Genomic DNA, 23,793 nt, shown 5'->3' with positions numbered 1-23,793 from the left:
GGGCTCCAAAATCACTGCAGACAGTGACTTGCAGCCATGAAATTAAGAGACACTTGCTCCTTAGGGGGAAAGCTATGATAAACCTAGGCAGCATATTAAAAAGCAGAGGCATCACTTTGCTGACAAAAATCTGTATAGGTCAAGCTATGGTTTTCCAGGAGTCATGTACAGATGTGAGAAAGCTGAGTGCCAAAGAATTGATGCTTTTGAACTGTGGTGCTGGAGAAGACTCTTGAGAGTCCCTTGGAGTCAAACCTAAAGGAAATCAACCCTGAATATTCATTGGAAGGACTGATGCTAAAGCTGAAGCTCCAATACTTTGGCCATCTGATGAGAAGAGATGACTCACTGGAAAAGATCCTGATGATGGGAAAGATTAAGGGCAGGAGGAGAAGGGGTTGACAGAGACTGAGATGGTTGGATAACATCACCAACTCAGTGGACCTGAATCTGAGAAAACTCCAGGAGACAGTAAAGGACAGGGAAGCCTGGAGTGCTGCAGTCCATGGGGTTGAAAAGTCAGACATGACTTAGCAGCAACTGAACAACAACAGCAATGATATACAACAGAAGCCTCTATAGGAATCTTCTATTACCTTCTCAAGTATGTACTTATTCAAATTATCAAAATCATTGCTCTAACAGAGCAAGGTAATATAAGTAATCAATAGAAGCAAATGTTAACTTTGGGAAACTTTAGCCTTCAACTTGATTGGTGTGGTTGGTCAACATATTCCACTGATTTGCAGAAACAATATAAACTTTGGGTGTGGGAAGAAGGATAAATTAGGGGCTGGAATTAATATATATATACTACTATTTATACTATGTATAAATATAAATAGATAATCAACAAGGGCCTTCTGTATAACACAGGGAACTATACTCAATATTACGTAATAACCTGTAAAGGTGAAGAATCCTAGAAAAGTATATATATATACATATATATATATGTATGTTTTATGCATGTTTGAATTGCTATGCAGTACGTCTGAAACTTACATAATATTATAAATTAACCATGCTGTTTGTTGTTTAGTCACTAAGTCATGTCCCACATTTTCTCAGTCCCATGGACTGTAACGTGCCAGACTCTCCTCTGTCCAGGGGATTTCCCAGACAAGAATATTGGAGTGGGTTGCCATTTCCTTCTAAATTAAAAAATACAAAACAAAACCTTTTTTTAAAAATAATTAATAAAAGTAAAACACTTGTAACTCTAAAAAAAAGAAATAATATAAACTATTTGAACATTTTAAATTAGTAAAGAGAAGATCACTGTGAAGTGAATGTTTAGGTCATCCATCTCTGAAAGTATCTTTAATAACTCAAATCCTCTCTTCAAAACATTTAAGTCTAAATGATGGAAGGCAGTGAAGATGTAATACATTTTGTGTGGCTCAATGGTTTCTTGATGATCTAATGAATAGTTTTCTTTGGCTTCTCTTATAATTAATATTTGTAAATAATTTAGACGGATATTGAAGAAGGATCAAAGAGATTGTGTTTCTATGTGTCTTCATAGATGGACTTTATCCAAATATGGCATTATCTGAAAAATAAAAGAATAAGCATCTATTACATATCTTATAATACATTTCATAGTTCCAAAATAACCCTGAAGGCAGAGGAGAAGTACTGTTTCATGCTGCTGCTGCTGCTAAGTCACTTCAGTCGTGTCCGACTCTGTGCGACCCCATAGACGTCAGCCCACCAGGCTCCCCCGTCTCTGGGATTCTCCAGGCAAGAACACTGGAGTGGGTTGCCATTTCCTTCTCCGATGAGTGAAAGTGAAAAGTGAAAGTCAAGTCGCTCAGTCGTGTCCGACTCTTAGCGACCCCATGGACTGCAGCCCACCAGGCTCCTCCGTCCATGGGATTTTCCAGGCAAGAGCACTGGAGTGGGCGCCATTGCCACTGTTTCATAGATACAAGGAATAAGGCTTAGAGACACTAAAGGACTAAAAGCATGAGACCACTCAATCACAGAAGCAGAACTTGAACCCAAGTGCAATGGGCTGAATGTTTGTGCTTCTCCAAATTCTTATGCTGAAACTCTAATCCCAATGGGATGGTATTTGGAGGTGGGGCCTTTGGGAGGTAATTAAGTCAAGAGAGTGGAGTCCTCATGAAAGGGATTCATGCCCTTGCAGGAAGAGCCCAAAAAACTAGCCAGCTGTTTCTATTGTGTAACAATACAGCAAGAAAACAGCTCTCTGAAAACTAGGAAAATGGAACTCCCAGAACCCAGTCATGCTGGCACCCTGACTCAGACTTCCAGCCACCAGAACTGTGAGAAATAAAGTTAGTTTTTTAAGCCACTCAGTCTATAGTAACTTGTTAGAGCAGCCCAAACTGAGTAAGACACCAAGTCTTCCATTTTTAAGGCATGGTTAAGTAAGACTCTCCCTCTTTTGACTGACATATCTCCAAACAGAAAATTAAAGAGAGAGCTTCAAAATATCTGTGAGTCTGTTTCTGTTCATTTGAGTTTTATTTTGGATTCCACGTATAAGTGATGTCGTATGGTATTTGTCTTTCTTTTTCTGACTTACTTCACTTAGTAATCTCTATGTCCACCCATGTTGCTGCAAATGGCATTATTTCTTCTTTTTTTGTGGTTGAGGTTGTGCAGGTTCTCTTAGAATTGTGGTGGTTCAGTCACTAAGTCGTGTCTGACTCTTGAGATGCCATGGACTGTAGCTCGCAAAGTGCCTCTGTTAATGGGATTTCCCTGGCAAGAATACAGGAGTGGGTTGCCATTTCCTTCTCCAACGGATCTTCCTGACCCGGGGAAAGAACCCTGGTCTCCTGCATTGCAGGTGGATTCTTTACCAACTGAGCTACCAGGGAAGTGGAATACTTCCTCCTTGTAAAAGAGTTATATTTTGAGCAAAGTTAACATATGACTATTACAGATCAACTTTAAAACACAATGGAGAATCTCAGGTTTCCAGGCCACACTGCATCACCCTCTCTGCCCTGTTTATGAACCGCAGTGGGTCAGGTGTATAGTCACAGCCTTGACATCAAAGAAGTTAAATTTCCAATATGGCAATTATTTTGTTTGTGATCTAACTTAATCATTTGTTGGTTATGTTTATTTTTTTCAAAATAAATGGAAAAATAACATCAGTTGCTTGTCTTGACTTAGAAACAAGTATTTAACAATTAAAGTATTTACCAGCAGTTCTTCTTCCTCCCCACCTGCAAAATAATACCACCAACACCACTCGCCACCTCACCCTAAACTTCCTCCACATTTTATTATTGTGTCTCAGGTTTTTTTGTTTGATATTTGTCATCAAAATAATTTCCACTGTATCTCAATTTTGCATATGACATTTTTGCAGACGTAACAGAAATTGATGAACAAGGAGGCCTCCAGACCCTTCTCAAAATATGGTTCTTAAGCCATCAGGCTCAGTATCACCTCTGCCTGCCTGAGAATGCATATTCCAGTACCCAAACTAGAGCCTATTGAATGAGCCAGTGTGGAGATGATCCTTCAAATCCTGTAAACAGGAGGAAATGAGGATCTCTGGTCTATAGTAGATCTTACTAGCCTAGTTTACGTCAACTAGCCTAGTATACTGATGCTTTTAACTTCAAACAGACTGCCTTTTAACTATCCCAGAGCAATATGTATGAACCTGTTTCAATCCTAGAAATAACTCCTAAGTTTACTTATAGATCCCTCCTGTCAACTGAGTAGGAATCCTACTGCAGCATCTTACTTTTTGGTGGAAAGTGCCTTTTCTCCTTGTGAACGAAGAGACTCAGTTTGACCCAAGAGCTCCTGTCACTGTCGGGAACAGTTTCTTTGACCTGGTCATGAGTAAGGGACTTGTAGGCACCGTGGAAATGCCTCTTTTGAACTCTCAATAAGCTGACTTGATTGCTTCTTTCCACCAGGCAGTTGGATTCTCGCCTTTCGTTTATGTCCTCCAGGAGACGTTTGTCTGTTTTAAGTTTTTTAATTATTTCACTCTTTCTGTTTACAGATGCCATTATGCTGAAAGACTAATCATCAAGTGATTCTTGCTGTCCTGCAAACAAATGCAGAAAAAAAAACACAAAACTATCAATTGCTTGCTTGACCTCAAACCCAATATTCACAATCAGGTATTCACCAGCATCTCCAGTTACTTTATCAAGTGATTACCTCATGTTAGGTATTTCCCCTCCTGCAGATACCACCACCACTGTGCCCCTCCCACAACCTCCCTGTATCTCTTACTATTGCTTTCTAAGGTCTTGATATTTCCTGAGGAGAAAGAAAAGACCAGAGAAAGAGGATACAGTGAGAGAATATATTTTGGTTTTTAAAGCGATACTATGCATTGATTTTTGCTTTTAGGAACTTTCATTGCTTATTCTGATTATAAAGATAATATGAATTTATTATAGGAAATGAAGAAAACACAGCAAAGTAAAAGGTAGAAAAGCTAAAATCACTTGTAATCCAGAAACAGCCAAATTCACATTTTGGATGTTTCTTTACTAATAAATATCCAAAGATATTTCATTATAAAAAGTACAAGGGGGCTCATTGGACGCACCGGCAGCATCCCAGATTGCTGATTTCTTCAGCAGAGCCGGCCCTACGCTTTTACAACCATGTCTAAGGGACCTGCAGTTGGCATTGATCTTGGCACCACCTATTCTTGTGTGGGTGTCTTCCAGCACGGAAAGGTGGAAATAATTGCCAGTGATCAGGGGAACCGAACCACCCCAAGCTATGTCGCCTTTACTGATACCGAACGATTGATCGGTGATGCTGCAAAGAACCAGGTCGCAATGAATCCCACCAACACGGTTTTTGATGCCAAACGACTTATTGGACGAAGATTTGATGATGCTGTTGTCCAGTCTGATATGAAACATTGGCCCTTCATGGTTGTGAATGATGCTGGCAGGCCTAAGGTTCAAGTAGAATACAAGGGAGAGACAAAGAGTTTTTATCCAGAGGAGGTGTCATCCATGGTCCTGACCAAGATGAAGGAAATCGCAGAAGCCTACCTTGGGAAGACTGGTACCAACGCTGTTGTCACAGTACCTGCCTACTTTAATGACTCTCAGCGTCAGGCTACCAAAGATGCTGGAACTATTGCTGGTCTCAACGTACTTCGAATCATCAATGAGCCAACTGCTGCTGCTATTGCCTATGGCTTAGACAAAAAGGTTGGAGCAGAAAGAAATGTGCTGATCTTTGATCTAGGTGGTGGCACTTTTGATGTGTCAATCCTCACTATTGAGGATGGAATCTTTGAGGTCAAATCTACAGCTGGAGATACTAACTTGGGTGGAGAAGACTTTGACAACCGCATGGTCAACCATTTTATTGCAGAATTCAAGCGCAAACACAAGAAGGATATCAGTGAGAACAAGAGGGCTGTCCGTCGTCTCCGTACTGCTTGTGAGCGTGCTGAGTGCACACTCTCTTCCAGCACCCAGGCCAGTATTGAGATTGATTCCCTCTATGAAGGAATCGACTTCTATACCTCTATTACCCGTGCCCGATTTGAAGAATTGAATGCTGACTTGTTCCGTGGCACCCTGGACCCTGTGGAGAAAGCCCTTCGGGATGCCAAGCTGGACAAGTCCCAGATCCACAATATTGTCTTGGTTGGTGGCTCAACCCGCATCCCCAAGATTCAGAAACTTCTCCAGGACTTCTTCAACGGGAAAGAACTGAATAAGAGCATCAACCCTGATGAGGCTGTTGCGTACGGTGCAGCTGTTCAGGCAGCCATTTTGTCTGGAGACAAATATGAAAATGTTCAAGACTTACTGCTGTTGGATGTCACTCCTCTTTCCCTTGGAATTGAAACTGCTGGTGGAGTCATGACTGTCCTCATCAAGCGCAATACCACCATTCCTACCAAGCAGACGCAGACTTTCACCACCTACTCTGACAACCAGCCTGGTGTGCTCATTCAGGTTTATGAAGGTGAGCGTGCCATGACCAAGGATAACAACCTGCTTGGCAAGTTTGAACTCACAGGCATACCTCCTGCCCCACGTGGTGTTCCTCAGATTGAAGTCACTTTTGATATTGATGCCAATGACATTCTCAATGTCTCTGCTGTGGATAAAAGCACAGGTAAAGAGAACAAGATTACCATCACTAATGACAAGGGCCGCTTGAGCAAGGAAGACATTGAACGCATGGTTCAAGAAGCAGAGAAGTACAAAGCTGAAGATGAGAAGCAGCGGGATAAGGTGTCATCAAAGAATTCGCTTGAATCCTATGCCTTCAACATGAAAGCTACTGTTGAGGATGAGAAACTTCAGGGCAAGATTAATGATGAAGACAAACAGAAGATTCTTGACAAGTGTAATGAAATAATCAACTGGCTGGATAAGAACCAGACTGCAGAGAAGGAGGAATTTGAACATCAGCAGAAGGAGCTGGAAAAAGTCTGCAACCCCATCATTACCAAGCTATATCAGAGCGCAGGAGGCATGCCTGGAGGAATGCCAGGAGGAATGCCTGGGGGCTTCCTTGGTGGTGGAGCTCCTCCATCAGGTGGTGCCTCCTCTGGGCCCACTATTGAAGAGGTTGATTAGGCAAGCCTAGCATAGATCTAGCATTGTTCCACACAAAACACGGAAGGACCCAAATTTGTAGCAAATCCCGTGGCAGTTATGAAGTTGAGCTGCTATAGTAAATAACTGGGCATTCTTGATACTTGAACATGGAATGTGTGTGCACATGGAAAAACATTGCACTTTACAAGCACTGTATTGTAAGTGGAAAAATGCAATGTCTTAAATAAAACTGTATTTAAAATTGGCACCAAAAAAAAAAAAAAAAAAAAAAGTACAAGGGGTTCCCTGGCTGTCTAGTGGTCAGAACTCTGAGATTCCACTGGCGAGGCTGCGTTGGATCCCTGCTCAGGGAACTAAGATCCCTCAGGCTTAGCGCTACAGCCAAAAATTAAAAAAACAAATACAGAAGAAGACATCAAACTGATTATACTAAAACACAAATTTTAAACATATGTTTTTAACTATTTAGGAAGATTTTGCTTGTTAGGCCTGTAAATTTGTCTTTTCAAGGATTTGAAGTACTTAAAAATCAGATATGCTAAATTTACAAAGGAAATTTAAAATATTTAAAGGATTTGTATTAACTAAGTTTGTAAATATACTACTCAAGGTGTTTAGTCTTTTCAACTTGGGTTAACTGAATATTAATTTCAGAAAAAAAATAAGGATGATCATTCACACAAAAATAAACTCAATTTAGGGAATTTTCTGGCAATCCAGAGGTTAGCACGTCATGTTTTTACAGCCAGGGGCAGTGGTCTTTCAGTCTCTTGTTGAAGGACTAAGATGTCACAAGCCATGTGGCATAGCCAAATTAAAAAAAAAAAATCTACAATTTATAAATAGAATACAACTCATGTTGATATTAACACTTTCATTTTAGAAAATCAGTATTATCAGCCCCAAAGTCCTACCAACCCAAATGTCCATCAACAGCTGAGTGGATAAATAAATCATGGTATATCCACACAATGGATACTATGCAATTATTAAGAAAAAAAAAAGATAGTCCTATTGATATGCATAATAACATGGCTGACTCTCAGAATAATTGGGTTGAGTAAAGAAAAGTCAGACCCAAAACAGTGGTATTATATGATTCTACTCATAAAATTCTATGAAATGTGAACTATTCTATAGTGACCGAAAGCAGAGAAGTCATTGTCTGGAAATGAGGAGGGGTTAAGGACAATGGCAGCAGGCAGGATTGTAAAGTAATACAAAGTATGAGTAAGATTTTAGTGGTGATGAATATGTTTGTTATCTGGATTGTGGTGATGGTTTCATGTTTTTGCACTTATCAAAGCTAATCAAATTGTATACAGATCATCCTTGATTTAGGGTGGGGTTTCAACCTGATAAACCCATTGTTTATTGAAAATATATTAACTTGAAAATGCATTTCATACACCTAACCTACTAAACATGATAGCTCAGCCTCCCCTCCTTTAATGTGCTAAGACCATGTACATTGGCTTTCAGTTGGGCAAAATCATCTAACACTTATTATAAAACTTATTTTGTAATAAAGTGCTGATTATCAAATGTAGTTAATTGAACATTATACTGAAACTGAAAAACAGAATGGTTGTAATCGTATCAGTCATTTTCACTTTTGATCACATGGCTGACTGGGAGCTGGGAGTGTTGTTCCACGAGTCACTAGCCTGGGAAAAGATCAAAGTTCAAAATTTGAAGTATTTGAAATATGGTTTCTACTGAATACATATTGCTTTTGCACCATCATAAAGCTGAAAAGTTGCACATCAAATCATTGTAAGTTAGGGACCGTCTGCACTTTACACAGACAGTTTATTGTATGTCAATTATAACACAATAAAGCTGTGGAATAAAATTAGGATTAACACTGAGAACATTGCATAAAGCAAGTGGTTAATAAATACTTGTTGAATGAATAAAAAGTATATTATTTATCAGATAATTTCTATTCACTTAACATTGTGAGAAGTTTTCATGTTACTATATGTGTCTTTCGTAATAAAAAAGGTACTCTCTGATGACAGTAGTCTATCATATGGATGTATAATAATTAATTGATTAGTCCCTTTACTGTTAGACTTTTAGATCATTTACCCTTTAACCCTTTCAAGTGCCAAAAATTTTGCAAACTTACAGTGTTTTAGGAAACCCACAAGACATCAGTTTTCCATTCCTAAATACACAAGAGGATAAGAGGTATAATTTCAGAGTTCTCTGGGCTAACAAATAAATCTTACAAGAAAAAAGTCACTTGTAGGAAATAGTTGCTCGGAACAAAAGGAAATGCTTTAACAGAGAATAAAATCCCTGACTTTTTTTCCTCCCTCTGTCCAGAGCCATGAGGAAGACACGGATATTCTGAACAATTGCAAAGAATTGTCTTAGGAAGTTATTGCCATGATAATGATGCAAAACTCAGAGGCATGCAACAATTAACATTTATTCCCCTGCTCAGTGGTGGATTGTTTCGATTCAGGCGAATTTGGTTGGGACTGTCTCCCAGCTGAGGGCTGAGCTCCCACGATTTTAGGACTAAGAGAAACAAGTAAAGCTATTTTTCTCTAATCCAATATCTCAGATGGGATCTAACTCTCCTATACTCATTTCATTTCTGGGAATTTTAAGAACATAAACTCTTTTTCAAGAATATGAGAAGAAAAGCTTTTTTACTGAACGGCAATTGTATTGCACCATCTCTGGCATGTACAGCCTTTCTGCTTTATCTTTCTCTTTCCTGTCTCCCTTGGAAAATCCTTGATTTCAGGCATCATATTATTTACAATAATACAGAGTTGGAGCTCAGTATAATGTAGGAGCTCAATAAAAAGCAGTTGACTTTCCTAAAAGTATAAATCCAGTAATGTTAGCTCACAAACATAAAAGATGTACAACCCACCAAGAAATGATCCCTTGGTTTTCAAGTAAGCAATTCTTTAGGCAAGATGTCAGTTGCAGAAGTGAACAGAGGAGAGAGAAGATACCTTTTCAACAACAGATCTAGCAAGTTTAAACTGAAGGAAGATAAAACATTTTATGCACTCAACACTAAATAATTAAATTGGCCTCAATCTTGCTAACTCTGTTTCGATCACCCAATAATTATCCAAAGTAGTAAAAACAAGATGTGAATGAAATAAATCTACAAATAGCTCCCATCTCATTTTTATCATTAATTTCAAGTTACCTTTACTAGAGATACTAATTTGGTGGAAATTAAACTCCTTGAATTCTGTCTCCTTTACCACTTTTACTGTTTATCATCCTCTCTGCAGGATGTTCAAATGAAAAACAAGGGGGGACATGACTAAAGGAAGTAGAAAATAAGGTCATTGTCTCATGTACTTTTGAGCTAATTTATATTTTGTTAAAAGTCCATTATGTAGATTTGCTGCGAATGAAATATAGATGTCTTAGTCACAAATTCACTAAGAAGATCACAGAATTCAAACTTTTTTACTAATAGACTAATTTATTTGATATCACTGTGCATCCTCACCCTAATGCGTTTTATTTTATTATTTTTAAACTAATTTTTATTGGAGTACAGTTTCTTTATAGTGTGTTAGTTTCTACTGTCCGGCAAAATGAACCAGACATACACACACATCTCTCCTCTCCCCTTTGGACTTCCTTACCATCCAGGTCACTACAGTGCATTAGGAAACAGTCAATCAAGTCCAGGAAGCCCTAGTCCCATACAGGATAAACCCAAGGAGAAACACGCCGAGACACATATTAATAATCAAACTAACAAAAATTAAATACAAAGAAAAATGATTAAAAGCAGCCTGGGAAAATAAAACTCATTACAGATCACACGAACACAGAAGCCAGCTAAAATTAGACATAGCAAGAGTCTAACGGTAAGAGCATGGAATCTGAAGTCAAAAAGATTTGACTCCTGTTCAAGCTATGCTAATTGTGTGGCCTCAGTTAACTTACCTTCTCTGGGCTTCAGTTACCTTACATGTTTAATGGAAATAATACCCAAATCACAGAGAACTATAAGGATTAAATGAACTAATACATTATCAAGAACTTAATAAAACCAAAACTCAATAAATGGTAACTTTAAAATATTTATTAGTCACGGTGAAAACATTTTTGTTCAATTGGATAAATAAATAGTATTTTTGTCCCCTCAGTTATTAATCTGTTTAGTTACTATGTGATCAGGTTCAGCTACATAAGTTGTGGTGGCCAGAGCAAAATGAAAAGGCAAGGGCCCTTGTTGAAAAATCCCTGAGAATTTTAAGATGGTGGCAGAACAGAATTCAACCAAGTGGGCTCCTTCTTAGGGATGGGGGCTTGCGTGACAGTAGAGAGGTGTCACATGTCTATGAAACTGGCTACATGTGTGACATAGGAAAAGTCAGTTCCTATGCTTCAATCACCTAGTTTTAGTGTCTTAAATGGTGATAATTAATGTGCCTAACCTATGACTTTTTAAAGGCATGTATTTTTAAGCATGCATACACAGTCAGTCACTTCAGTCGCTCAGTCGTGTTGACTCTTTGTGACTCCATGGACTGCAGCATGCCAGGCTTCCCTGTCCATCACCAACTCCCGGGGCTTATTCAAACTCACGTCCATCGAGTCGGTGATGCCATCCAACCATCTCATTCTCTGTTGTCCCCTTCTCCTCCTGTCTTCAATCTTTCCCAGCATCAGGGTCTTTTCAGTTCGTCATATCAGGTGGCCAAGTATTGGAGTTTCAGCTTCAACATCAGTCCTTCCAATGAATATTCAGGACTGATCTCCTTTAGGATGGACTGGTTGGATCTCCTTGCAGTACAAGGCACTCTCAAGAGTCTTCTCCAACACCACAATTCAAAAGCATCAATTCTTTGGCGCTCAGCTTTCTTTATGATCCAACTCTCACATCCATACATGACTACTGGAAAAACCATAGCTTTGACTAGATGGACCTTTGTTGGCAAAGTAATGTCTCTGCTTTTTAATATGCTGTTTGGTTTGTCAAGCTATGGTTTGTCATAGTGTTTCTTCCAAGGAGCAAGCGTCATTTAATTTCATGACTACAGTCACCATCTGCAGTGATTTTGGAGCCCAAGAAAATAAAGTCTCTCACTGTTTCCTTTGTTTCCCCATCTATTTGCCATGAAGTGGTGAGACCAGATGCTGTGATCTTAGTTTTCTGAATGTTGAGTTTTAAGTCAACTTTTTCACGCTCCTCTTTCATTTTCATCAATCTTTAGTTCTTCTTCACTTTCTGTCATAAGGGTGGTATCATATGCATATCTGAGGTTAATGATATTTCTCCCAGCAATCTTGATTCCAGTTTATGCTTCATCCAGCCCAGCATTTCACATGATGTACTCTGCATATAAGTTAAATAAGCACGGTGACAATATACAGCCTTGACGTACTCCTTTCCCGATTTGTAACCAGTCTGTTGTTCCATGTCCAGTTCTAACTGTTGCTTCCTGACGTGCATACAGATTTCTCAGGAGGCAGGTCAGGTGGTCTGGTATACCCATTTCCTTAAGAATTTTCCACAGTTTGTTGTGATCCACACAGTCAAAGGCTTTGGCATAGTCAGTAAAGCAGAAGTAGATGTTTTTCTGGAACTCTTGCTTTTTTGATGATCCAGCAGATGTTGGGAATTTGATGTCTGGTTCCTCTGCCTTTTCTAGATCCAGCTTGAACATCTGGAAGTTCACAGTTCACGAACTGTTGAAGCCTGGCTTGGAGAATTTTGATCATTACTTTGCCAGCATGTGAGATAAGTGCAACTGTGCAGTAGTTTGAACATTCTTTGGCTTTGCCTTTCTTTGGGATTGGAATGAAAACTGACCTTTTCCAGTCCTGTGACCACTGCTGAGTTTTCCAAATTTGCTGGCATATTGAGTGCAGCACTTTCACAGCATCATCTTTTAGAATTTGATATAACTCAACTGGAATTCCATCACCTCCACTAGCTTTGTTCGTGGTGATGCTTCCTAAGGCCCACATGACTTCACATTCCAGGATGTCTGGCTCTAGGTGAGTGATCACACCATTGTGATTATCTGGATCATGAAGACCTTTTTTGTATAGTTCTTCTGTGTATTCTTGCCACCTTTTCTTAGTATCTTCTGCTTCTGTTAGCTCCACACCATTTCTGTCCTTTATTGAGCCCATCTTTGCATGAAATGTTCCCTTGGTATCTCTAATTTTCTTGAAGAAATCTCTAGTCTTTCCCATTCTATTGTTTTCCTCTATTTCTTTGCATTGATCACTGAGGAAGGCTTTCTTATCTCTCCTTGTTATTCTTTGGAACTCTGCATTCAAATGGGTATCTCTTTCCTTTTCTTCTTTGCCTTTAGCTTCTTTTTCTCAGCTATTTGTAAGGCCTTCTCAGACAACCATTTTGCCTTTTTGCCTTTTTCTTGGGGATGGTCTTGATCGCTGCTTCCTGTACAATGTCACAAACCTCTGTGCATAGTTCTTCAGGCACTCTATCAGCTCTAATCACTTGAATCTGTTTGTCACTTTCACTGTATAATGTTACACTTTCACTGTAAAAGGGGTTTGATTTAGGTCATACCCAAATCATGCATATATGGTGGATCCTCTGTAGGTTCCACTCTAGGAACCCTCCAGGTCCCACTCGTGGACTCCGTATTTGAAAATTTACCTACTCACTAAAATTTGCTATCCGACAATCAATACTGTGGCGCTTTCACAGTCACCCCCAAACATGCACATAGCAGTGAAAAACCTGGGTCTCCTTGTGTGCACACCACCAGCTAAGGTAGAGCAAGGCTCTCTCTCTGCCTTCTTGTTTCAGCTCTCATATCACAAGGGTGTCGTTGTCCTCATCTTTTTAGGGTCAAATGTGGTGTTTCTTGCATTTTTGTGCTTGGCATTGATTTCACTGTTTAAAATGCCCATCAACTTTCATGCTAAAGTACCGTCTGGTGTTCCTAGATGGCAAGAAGGCTGTGATGTGCCTTATGTGTGTTAGATCAACCTTGTTTAAGAATGAGTTATAGTGCTGTCAACTGTGCATTCAACATCAATGAATCAACAACATATTTTGGGTCTCTAAATTGAAACACTCTTTAAAAAAACTGTACATTGATTGGTTGACAAAATTGCTGTGACCAGAGGCTCTGGTCACAAAGCCACTGTATTTCCTCTAAGAGCCATGGCTCAGTATTTGCTAATTCAATGTTCAGGGCACTTTATAGAATATAATTACCAAAATACCAAGAATCAAATATGTATATATTGAAAGCATATTACTATCTCTGCAGGTATATTGGGTTTTCCAGGTGGCTCAGTGGTAAAGAATCTGCCTGCCAATACAGGAGATGTGGGTTCAATCCCTGGGTCAGGAAGATCCCCTAGAGAAGGAAATGGTAACCCACCCCAGTATTCTTGCCTGGAAAATCCCATGGACAGAGGAGCCTGTTGGGCTACAGTCCACGGGGTTGCATGGGGTCGCGTGTGATTTAGTGACTAAACAACAACAGGTATATTATTATAAATTACCTTCAACATACAGCAACTCAGAGCCTATTGGAAGTCCACTGGTGTGGCTCAGCCTACTGATATGCCTACTGGCAATGGAATATTACGATTTGTGCCATTCTGGCTTTGTTCAGGTCATAGAATCCTGGTTAAGAGAAGTTTTAAAGTCAGAGAGACCATTTAGTTATCAGCCCTTAGTCCCTGAATAAATTACTCAATCTCTCTTAATATCAGTTTCTCCATCTGTAAAATAAGATAAAGATATCTATATCATGAAGCTGTGTTTATGTGTATGTGGTCGAAAGAGAGAGGAGTTGGAATTGTTAAAAAAAAAACAAACCACAAAAAACAGACCTTACATGGCGTCACTTGTGCTAAAGCCCATGATGCCAAACCTAGATTTAATCTCTAATGTAATTGCAGTTTCCACCCCTATCAGACATGCAATTAAAAATCAACTCGTCTGGAATTTTCAGTAAAGTGAACTGCCATGGGGGTGCTCTCCATCCCCCAGAGGAGGAAAAGATAACCCTTGCTTTTCTCTCCCCTCATTCTCCTGATTTAAGCAATCTTTTTTTTCCTTTTGCTAATAGCTCCCTTTCCCACCTTCCTTCCTATGAAAGCCTTCTATTTTATACAGCCCCCCAAGTGCCCTTCTAGTTGCTAGATGGACTGCTTCCCAGTTCATGAATTGCCTAATAAAGCCAATTTCATCTTCAGATTTGCTTGGCTAAGTTTTGTTTTTTAACAGAGTTAAATGAGATATGCATATGAAGCTCTTTTCAATGTGCCCAGCATCAACTTATTACATGCACTGACATTTCTTGAGCACCTTCTCTGGGTCTCTTGCTGATCTGTGCAGAGGGCAAGTATGTACCTGCCCCCAAGGAGCTTATAGTCCAACGGTTTGTGGTAAGTACTTAGTAAATTGTTGCTATTTTTTTATTGATTTTATTAAAACTTCATGTTTCACTTGGGTAATTATTTTATTTGTATGCTTTTTCTAAGAGGACGTCTCCAGCTTCTAAAAAAAAAAAACTTCAGAAATACAAAAAAAATTTTTTTTGTTTTTTTTAATTGACATATAGTTGATTCTCAATATTGTGCCAATCTCTGCTATAAGCAAAGTGACTCAGTTATATGCACGCATTCTTTTTTTGTATTCTTTTCCATTACAGGGTGTTGAATATAATTCCTGTGCTATACATTAAGACCTTGTTGTTTACCCATTCGAAAGATAGGAGTTTGTATCTACCAACTCCACACTTCCAGTCCATCCCTGTCCCCCAACCCCAATCCCTTTGGCAACCACGAGTCTGATCTCTATGAGTCTGTTGCTGTTTTGTAAATAGGTTCATTTGTGCCATGTTTTAGAGTCCACATGTAAGTGATATCATATGGTATTTATCTTTCTCTTTCTGACTTTCTTCACTTAGTATGATAATCTCTAGTTGCATTCATGTTGCTGCAAATGGCATCATTTGTTCATTTTTATGGCCCAGTATATTCCCTTGTACATATGTACCACAACTTCTTTATCCATTCATCTGTCAGTGGACATTTAAGATGTCTCCATGTTTTGGTTATTATGAGTAGAGCCACTAAGAACATCTTTTTTAATTAGTTTTGTCCAGGTATATTCCTAGGAGTGGGGATTGCTGGATCATATGGTAACTCTATTTTTAGTCTGCTGAGGAAGCTCCACACTGTTTTCCACAGTGGCAGTACCAAGAGTGTAGGAGGGTTCCCCTTCCTCCACACCCTTTCCAGCATTTGTTATTTGCAGGCCAAAAGCCATTATTTCTTCACCTGTTCACAGAAATTAGTGATAGAAGAAAGACGGGCGTTGAAGACACCAGTTCACAATGCCAGAGAAGTTAATTCCTTAAAGAATTATATCAAGGGTCAGCAAAAGAAACTAAATCACCTAACTCTAATGAGACTAGAGTACAAAAATCATTAAGACCAACACAGGGCATTTGCTAAAGATAAGAAAGTGTTTTTGTTTTTTTCATTTTTTTAAAACAAAGCTCCCAGATATGCAAAAGACTTATCAAGAGATCTCACCAGTTGGGCACAATCCTGGTACCTGAGGGCAGGGGCTATATTCAAATCCTCCCTTCTCAGAGTGCAACCTGGAGGTAGATTTCTACGTCTTTGAACTTCAACTTCCTTAGTTGTTAAGTGGGGTGGATGTCAGTATTATGAGGATTAAACAACAGATGAAAGGACTTACAAACTATAAAGTACAATCCAAACATTTTGAGTCCTTCTAAAATGTAAAATAGATTAGATTTTTAATTCATAAAGTTATGTATGCTGTGTCCAAGAGTAACATTTTATCTACAACGCGGTTATTTGTAACATAAGAAACCCAACTGGGGACTTCCTTAATGGTAGAGTGGATAGGAATCCCCCTGCCAATGCAGGGGACATGGGTTCCATCCCAGGTCTGGGAAGATTACACATGCCCCAGGGCATCTAAAGCCCGTATGGGTAACTTCTGAAGCCACATGCCCTAGAGTCTGTGCTCCCACAACATCACAACATGAGAAGCCACCACAATGAGAAGCCCGTGCACCACAACAAAAAATAGCAACCCCCATCCCTCCTCCCTGGCTCATCTCAACTGGAGAAACCCTGTGCATATCGACAAGGACCCAGCACAACCAAAAATATTTTTTTTTTTTAAAAAAAGGAAAGAAACCCAATTGAAATAATTCTTTTTTTCTTTTGTCTGTACCACATGACATGTGGATTCTTAGTTACCCAGCCAGGGATCGAACTTGCATCCCCTGCATTGGAAGGCAGGCTCTAAACCACTGGATCACCAGGGAAGTCCCTGGAATAATTCTTAAGCCAACACATTTTCCTTGCTCAAAGATTACTCTTCCAGCAAGTTTCAGGATATATTCTAGAGTATCCCATTTTTATTTTCTTAGACTTGCTAGGGTTGGCTGCCCTCTTTAAGCGGTCAAACTAAATAAACTTGGAAGGAAATAATCAAGAAAAACAGGGTTTATTTGAGATCAAAGAATTGCAATTTGGGACACACAGTTTCAGGTAGCAACCCAAACAGTATCCCATGCGGAGTAAAAGTCAGTGGCTTTTAAAGGTAAAGGGGGTAGGTTTGTATTAGTGATTTTTCTCTCTAATTATTTCCTGAGGCTATTACCAGAGGGAGGTAAAAGTCCTTTACCGTCATGTTTCAGGTCCTCTTGCAGAGTCCTTTGAGTATGTGTGGTTTGACTCAGTTCAGGGTGTGACTGGGTAAGGATGTGCATAAGATCCACCTCCCTAATGGCCTCTTGGCTCCATTAAAAAACCCCTTGAAACTCTCTTACACTGTTAGTGGGAATGCAAACTAGTACAGCCACTATGGAGAACAGTGTGGAGATTCCTTAAAAAAAAAACTGGAAATAGAACTGCCATATGACCCAGCAATCACACTCCTGGGCATACACACCGAGGAAACCAGATCTGAGAGACACATGTACCCCAATGTTCATCACAGCACTGTTTATAATAGCCAGGACATGGAAGCAACCTAGATGCCCATCAGCAGACGAATGGTTAAGAAAGCTGTGGTACATATACACAATGGAATATTACTCAGCCTTTAAAAAGAATGCATATGAATCAGTCCTAATGAGGTGGATGAAACTTCACTTACAGAGTGAAGTAAGCCGGAAAGAAAAACACCAATACAGGATACTAACGCATATATATGGAATTTAGAAAGATGGTAACGATAACCCTATATACAAGACAGAAAAAGAGACACAGATGTATAGAACAGATTTTTGGAGTCTGTGGGAGAAGGTGAGGGTGGGATGATCTGAGAGAATAGCATTGAAACATGTATATTATCAATTCTGAAACAGATCGCCAGTCCAGGTTGGATGCATGAGACAAGTGCTCAGGGCTGGTGCACTAGGAAGACCCAGAGGGAAGGGATGGGGAGGGAGGTGCGGGGGGGGGGGGTTCAGGATGGGGAACACATGTACATCCATGGCTGATTCATGTCAATGTATGGCAAAAACCACTACAATATTGTAATTAGCCTCCAACTAATATAAATAAATGAAAAAAATAAAAAATAAAAACCCCTTGACATAAATAAATGCATTTTATTTCACATTTTATATTTTCCCCTTTTGATCCAGACTTGTCTCTGAAAGCATCACTGACTTCTAGATCCGCTTTGCCTCATATCACTGGGATGGATCTCTCCCAGAAAATTAGATCCCATGCCAGGGGGAATTTTTAATTTCTGCTGGCTATTCCAGAGAGTCAGTGTCATAAGGATTAGGCCACATCTGACCAACAGGGAAGCATTCAGGAAAAGACTTGGGCAGTTTCATCATCCAGAAATTTCATTGTTACCTGAATGTTCAAGTGAATAAGCCTTTAGTTCAGTTCAGAAACTCAGTCATGTCCGACTCTTTGCAACACCATGGACTACAGCATGTCAGGCCTCCCTGTCCATCACCAACTCCCCAAGATTGCTCAAACACATGTCCACTGAGTCAGTGATGCCATCCAATCATCTCATCCTCTATCATCCCCTTCTCCTCCTCCCTCAATCTTTCCCAGCATCAGGATCTTTTCCAATGAGTCAGTTCTTCACATCAGGTGGCCAGAGTATTGGAGCTTCAGCTTCAGCATCAGTTCTTCCTGTGGTTGATTTCCTTAAGGATTTACTAGTTTGATCTCCTTGCAGTCCAAGGGACTCTCCAGAGTCGTCTTCAACACCACACTTCAAAAGCATCAATTCTTTGGTGCTCAGCTTTCCTTATGGTCCAACTCTCACATCTATACATGACTACTGGAAAAACTATAGCTTTGACTAGATGAACCTTTGTTGGGAAAGTAATGTCTCTGCTTTTTAATATGCTGTCTAGGTTGGTCATAACTTTTCTTCCAAGGAGCAAGTGTCTTTTAATTTCAGGGCTGCAGTCACCATCTGCAGTGACTTTGGAGCCCAAGAATAAATAAATAAATAAAGTCTGTCACTGATTCCACTGTTTCCCCATCTATTTGCCATGAAGTGATGGGACCAGATGCCATAAACCTTACTATCACTTCAATCCACTGAGAGACCACAGTCTTGGTGTTTATAGAAGCTTTGGAGCAGGTCTGAGTGAGGAGCAGCATAAGTCTACCTACAAGCACACATAGCAAAATTCTAATAATCATAAATAATATTTGAAGTCCTGATCTTATCTAAGTGCCCAGAGCTGAAAACAGCCAGCTAAAAATGTGGATAGGGAACAGAGAAGCTTTGTGCTATTTTTCTAAAGTTTCAAGTTTTACTTCAGATTCACCAGAAAGTTTCTGTGTGTGTGTGTATGTGTTTAATAGTTATTTATTTGGCTGCACCAGGTCTTAGGGGTGGCCCTTGGGATCTTTACTTGAGGCATGCGAACTCTTAGTTGCAGCTGTGGGACCTAGTTCCCTGACCAGGGATAGAACCTGGGCCTCCTAGGTTCTATCATGCTCCTTGGGAGCATGGAGTCTTAGCCACTGGATCACCAGGGAAGTCCCGAAATTCACTGCAAGTGCTAATCTAGGCGCAGCAGGAGGTGTTGGCTAGGGCATTCTATCAACGGCTGCCCCATGCTGCAAGGAGATAATGAAGCCCTATTTGATTATCTAATACAACCCTCACTGGGGAATCCAGGGATTCCCATTTTTGTTAAGCTAAGCCTCAAGTGGTAGATTTTGTTAATTTAGCCATGGTCCAACAGGTCAGTATGGACTGTACCAGTTCAAGGAACAAATCCTTTCACATGTTAATCAATGGATAGTATGTGAGGGTGTAAAAAGCGGGCAGCCGAGTCTCATCTCGACCAATGAGATTTTGGCTGGATTTCTTTCTCTAACAAGAACTTGAAGTTAAGTGAAATGTTATGGTATAAAAAGGCATTATCCTGTCACATACCAGCTGTGTAAACATTCATAAGCCCATGGTTCTCCTTTGTAATCACATACAAAGGTGGACCCCGAAGGAGTAACATAGTCTCCAGTCAGGAGTGTGATTATTCACATTTCCATTGACAGGTTATGAACTTAGGGATACCTTCTAGCCATGGATCATGTAGTCATTACAGCCAACAACCATCTGGCCCTGGTGCAGCAAAATGCTTAACACAGACTTGTGAGGTTACATTTCTTACAAATTTTGGTCAGCCATTTGCTTCTTGACAGAGGTAAAAGAGAAAAGAAGATCCAAGCAGGTGAAATGTTAGAGGAATAGGACTTAGAGAAATGTTTTGTAACAGTGTCAAACAGAAACAGTAGAGACCATGATCTTATCGTTTTACCCTGTAGACAACTTTAAGGGCTAAGTGCTTAAAATCTAGCAGACCATTGGGAACTAAGGAGAAATTGGTGATCAGGTGTAACCAGGCTTCCCTGGTGGCTCGGACGGTGAAGAATCTACCTGCAAAGCAAGAGACCTGAGTTCAACTCCTGTGTTGGGAAGATCCCCTGGAGAAGAGAATGGCAACCCACTCCAGCATTCTTGCCTGGAGAATTCCATGGACAGAGGAGCCTGGTGGGATGCAGTCCATTGTGTTGGAAAGGGTTGGACATGACTAAGTGACTAACACACATAAGTAGACTGTCCTTAAATCTGGAAGACTCAGGTCATGGAAACATATCCCACCCTCAGAGAGACGTCCTCCAGCCTCTATAGTTTGAGAATGGATCACTGGAAGAATATCTCCCCATTTGCCAGAAAAGTGCCCTCAAGGAAGGTAAAAAATTCAGCTAACATTAAACAAATTCCAACAAAATGCTGACCGGTCACCATCTTGGACATAGTAAAGTCACTAAGTGATATTCTGACACCACCAGCCAATTGAACAGGCCTTCTTTAGCAAGGATATTGAAGTAGGATCATTAAACTCAGTAAATTTATCAGTACAGTAGAGCAGCCCTATTATGAAAAGGATCAGTAATGAGGTTAGAGTAGTGTGTATGTCCCTGGAGAAGGAAATGGCAACCCACTCCAGTATTCTTGCCTAGAGAATTCCCTGAACAGTGGAGCCTGGTGGGCTCCACTATATATAGTCCGTGGCATCACAGAGTCAGACACGACTGAGAGACTAACTTTTCACTTTAGTGTGAATATATATACCAGCCTGGTTCTGAATATTGGGAAAGCTGTGAGCATCAGACATTATCTGCTTTGCTTTCTAGTTAGTTTTCATTTTATTTCTCCAGTCACTTCACAAGTCCAGTTGGGCACTGGAGCCTTTTTAAGTTGAGAAACATGGGAATTCCCAGTGGTTAGGACTCCATGCTTCCAGTGCCAGGGCCCGGGTTCAATACCTGGTTGGTGAACTGAGATTCCCACAAGGTGTGTGGTGTAGCCAGAAAAAAATAGAAACATGAATCCAAAAATTAACACCTTCCAGCGTTGTAGGACAAGAGTTAGTTAAGAGTGCCTCTTATGGTTCTTTTCATCTGGGATGTAAAGAATCTTTTTGAAAAAAATTGTTTTTACTTTAAAAAAAAAAAACAACCTTTTTGAAGGTTTTCCAGTTTTGAAAAAAATTGTTTTTACTTTAAAAAAAAAAAACAACCTTTTTGAAGGTTTTCCAAAACCACCTGCTTATAGAATGTGAATGTGATGTGTGTTGACTCATCTCCCAGGAGCACCCTGTGGAAAGATTGTGCTACGAGGGTATGTTTTTTTTAATCTAAGGCTCTGATTAGTTCTTTGCAGTAATGAAGCATGTCTCCTTTAATTAGTTTAATATGTTGAGAGAAGAAAGAGACAAACGCGTAGGTCTGCTGGTAATGATTTCGAGTGGTGACAGACTGCTTCCCAAAGGAAGTGTAGATTAGACCAAACCCCACAGACTTGCTTCATAATATGGCCAGTAGAATGTATTCCCTGGTCACCATGCAGTTCTGAGGAAACACCCCATGTGGGTGTAATCTTTTCTCTTTTTAAAAAAAAATGTTTATTTATTCATTTATTTTTGGTTGCCCTGGGTCTTTGTTGCTACACTTGGGCTTTCTGCAGTTTCAGAAAGCAAAGCAGGGGCTACTCTCTAGCTGTGAATGGGCTTCTCGTGGCGGCAGCTTCTCTTGTGGAGCACGGGCTCTGGGCGTGCGGGCTTCGGTCGTTATGGTGCACCAGGTTCATTGCTCCGAGGCAGCAGAATCTTCCCAGACCAGGGATCGAACCCATGTTCTCTACATAGACAGGTGGATTCTTATCCACTGTACTACTGGAGAAGTGCCTAACCTTTTCTTACAATATTTCTACAATATTGAAAAAACAATATTTCTTCAATCCAATGAGGAAACATACATATCATAACAAGCACAAGTTTATAACCTTGGGAAGAAGACAATGGAATTAAATCCATGTGCCATATCTTAAAAGGCCCTTTGTGGTGGTGGTGGTTTAGTTGCTAAGTGGTGTCCAACTCTTGCCACTGCACAGACCACCAGGCTCCTATTTCCATGGGATTTTCCCAGGCAAGAATATTGGAGTGGTTGCCATTTCCTACTCCAGAGGATCTTCCAGACCCAGGATCAAACCCATGGACCTACATCTCCTGAATCTGCATTCAGGCAGATTCTTTACCCCTGAGCCACTGGGGAACAAATCAAAACATCCAGGGACAGTTTGGATAGTTTTCCCTGTTTTTTTTTTTTTAAAGGGTGTACAGCACAAGCTAATTTTGCCTCCTTCAAGGCTTTAAAAATACTTCTTGGGACTTCCCTGGTGATGCAGTAGATAAGAATCTGTCTGCCAATGCAGGGGACACAATTTCAACCTTTGATCCGGGAAGATCCCATATGCCGCAGAGCAATTAAACCTGGGTATCACAACTAAAGAGCCTGTACTCTAGAGCCCGAGTGCTGCAACTACTGAAGCCCATGTGCCTAGAAGCCTGTGCTCTGCAACAAGAGAAGCCACAGCAGTGAGAAGCCCTCCCACTGCAACAAAGAGTAGCCCCTGCTTGCCAAAACTAGAGAAAGTCCACGCAGAAAGCAACAAAGACATGGCGCAACCAACAGTAAATAAATAAAATAAAATAACTAATCAAAAAAATTTTCCCAACAGTATTGTCTCATTTATCACAGCCCAGTGAGTAATCTGATGAGTCATTGCCATCAGGACATGGACTCTGGCAAGACAGGTCTTCTTCCGGGGCCATACCATAGATTAGTTAATCGGCTAAAAATACAGCTATCATCAGCCCAATAAAACCTTTGTGCACTGCCTTCAGTGGGGCTTCTTTGATCACTTCCATTAGATCCTCTTTGAGAATGTAGACAAAACTTAATAAAACCTTTCAGGTTGGGTGGCTCATAGGTGGCTGTTCTTGCAGCCTGATCAACCAGATTATTTCCTTTGGTTTCATCTGAATTTAATTTGAATGTCCAGGCACCTTCATGATGACCAGGACAGATGGAAGTTGGATTGATTCCAACAATTCATTCACCCAATTTTCATTCTCAATCTGGTTTCCTAGAATCTTTGTTTCCAAAGTGCCAAGGTTAGAAACTACCACAAAGTGACTGTCTGTATAGATATTCACAGTTTTACCTTCTTTTTGGGTGTGCAAGCTCAGTTAGAGCTTGGAGCCCTGCTTGCTGGGCTGAAGCAGCAGTGGTCAGTGGTGCTTCTTCAATTACTTCAAAGAAGGAAGTGATTGCACACAATGTTTTCCTTTGCCATTGTTCATATAAGAAACATCAGTAAACTTAAACTTAAGTAAACTTAAATTTC

General features: G+C 40.1%; 2 protein-coding genes across 2 annotated transcripts in view; one reads left to right on the top strand and one right to left on the bottom strand.

The window, feature by feature from the left end:
• Positions 1-1,535: 1,535 nt before the first annotated feature.
• Positions 1,536-23,793, bottom strand: part of SPATA45 (spermatogenesis associated 45) — a 36,736-nt gene continuing 14,478 nt past the window's right edge. The window contains exons 2-3 of the mRNA XM_061160981.1: positions 3,740-4,051; positions 1,536-1,555 (exon numbers count right to left, since the gene is read on the bottom strand). Coding sequence (XP_061016964.1) covers positions 1,536-1,555; positions 3,740-4,013 — 294 coding nt within the window. The 5' untranslated portion in view covers positions 4,014-4,051. The remainder of the gene's footprint in view (positions 1,556-3,739; positions 4,052-23,793) is intronic.
• Positions 4,553-6,828, top strand: LOC133069406 (heat shock cognate 71 kDa protein-like). Its single transcript, XM_061160979.1, has one exon. It carries the CDS (start codon positions 4,623-4,625, stop codon positions 6,573-6,575), a length of 1,953 nt encoding a protein of 650 aa, XP_061016962.1. The 5' UTR covers positions 4,553-4,622; the 3' UTR covers positions 6,576-6,828.

The sequence above is a fragment of the Dama dama genome, chromosome 14 (genome assembly GCF_033118175.1).
Source record: "Dama dama isolate Ldn47 chromosome 14, ASM3311817v1, whole genome shotgun sequence".
Taxonomy (NCBI): domain Eukaryota; kingdom Metazoa; phylum Chordata; class Mammalia; order Artiodactyla; family Cervidae; genus Dama; species Dama dama.
The sequence above is the reverse complement of the archived record's forward strand: the minus strand, read 5'-3'. Positions and strand labels throughout refer to the sequence as shown.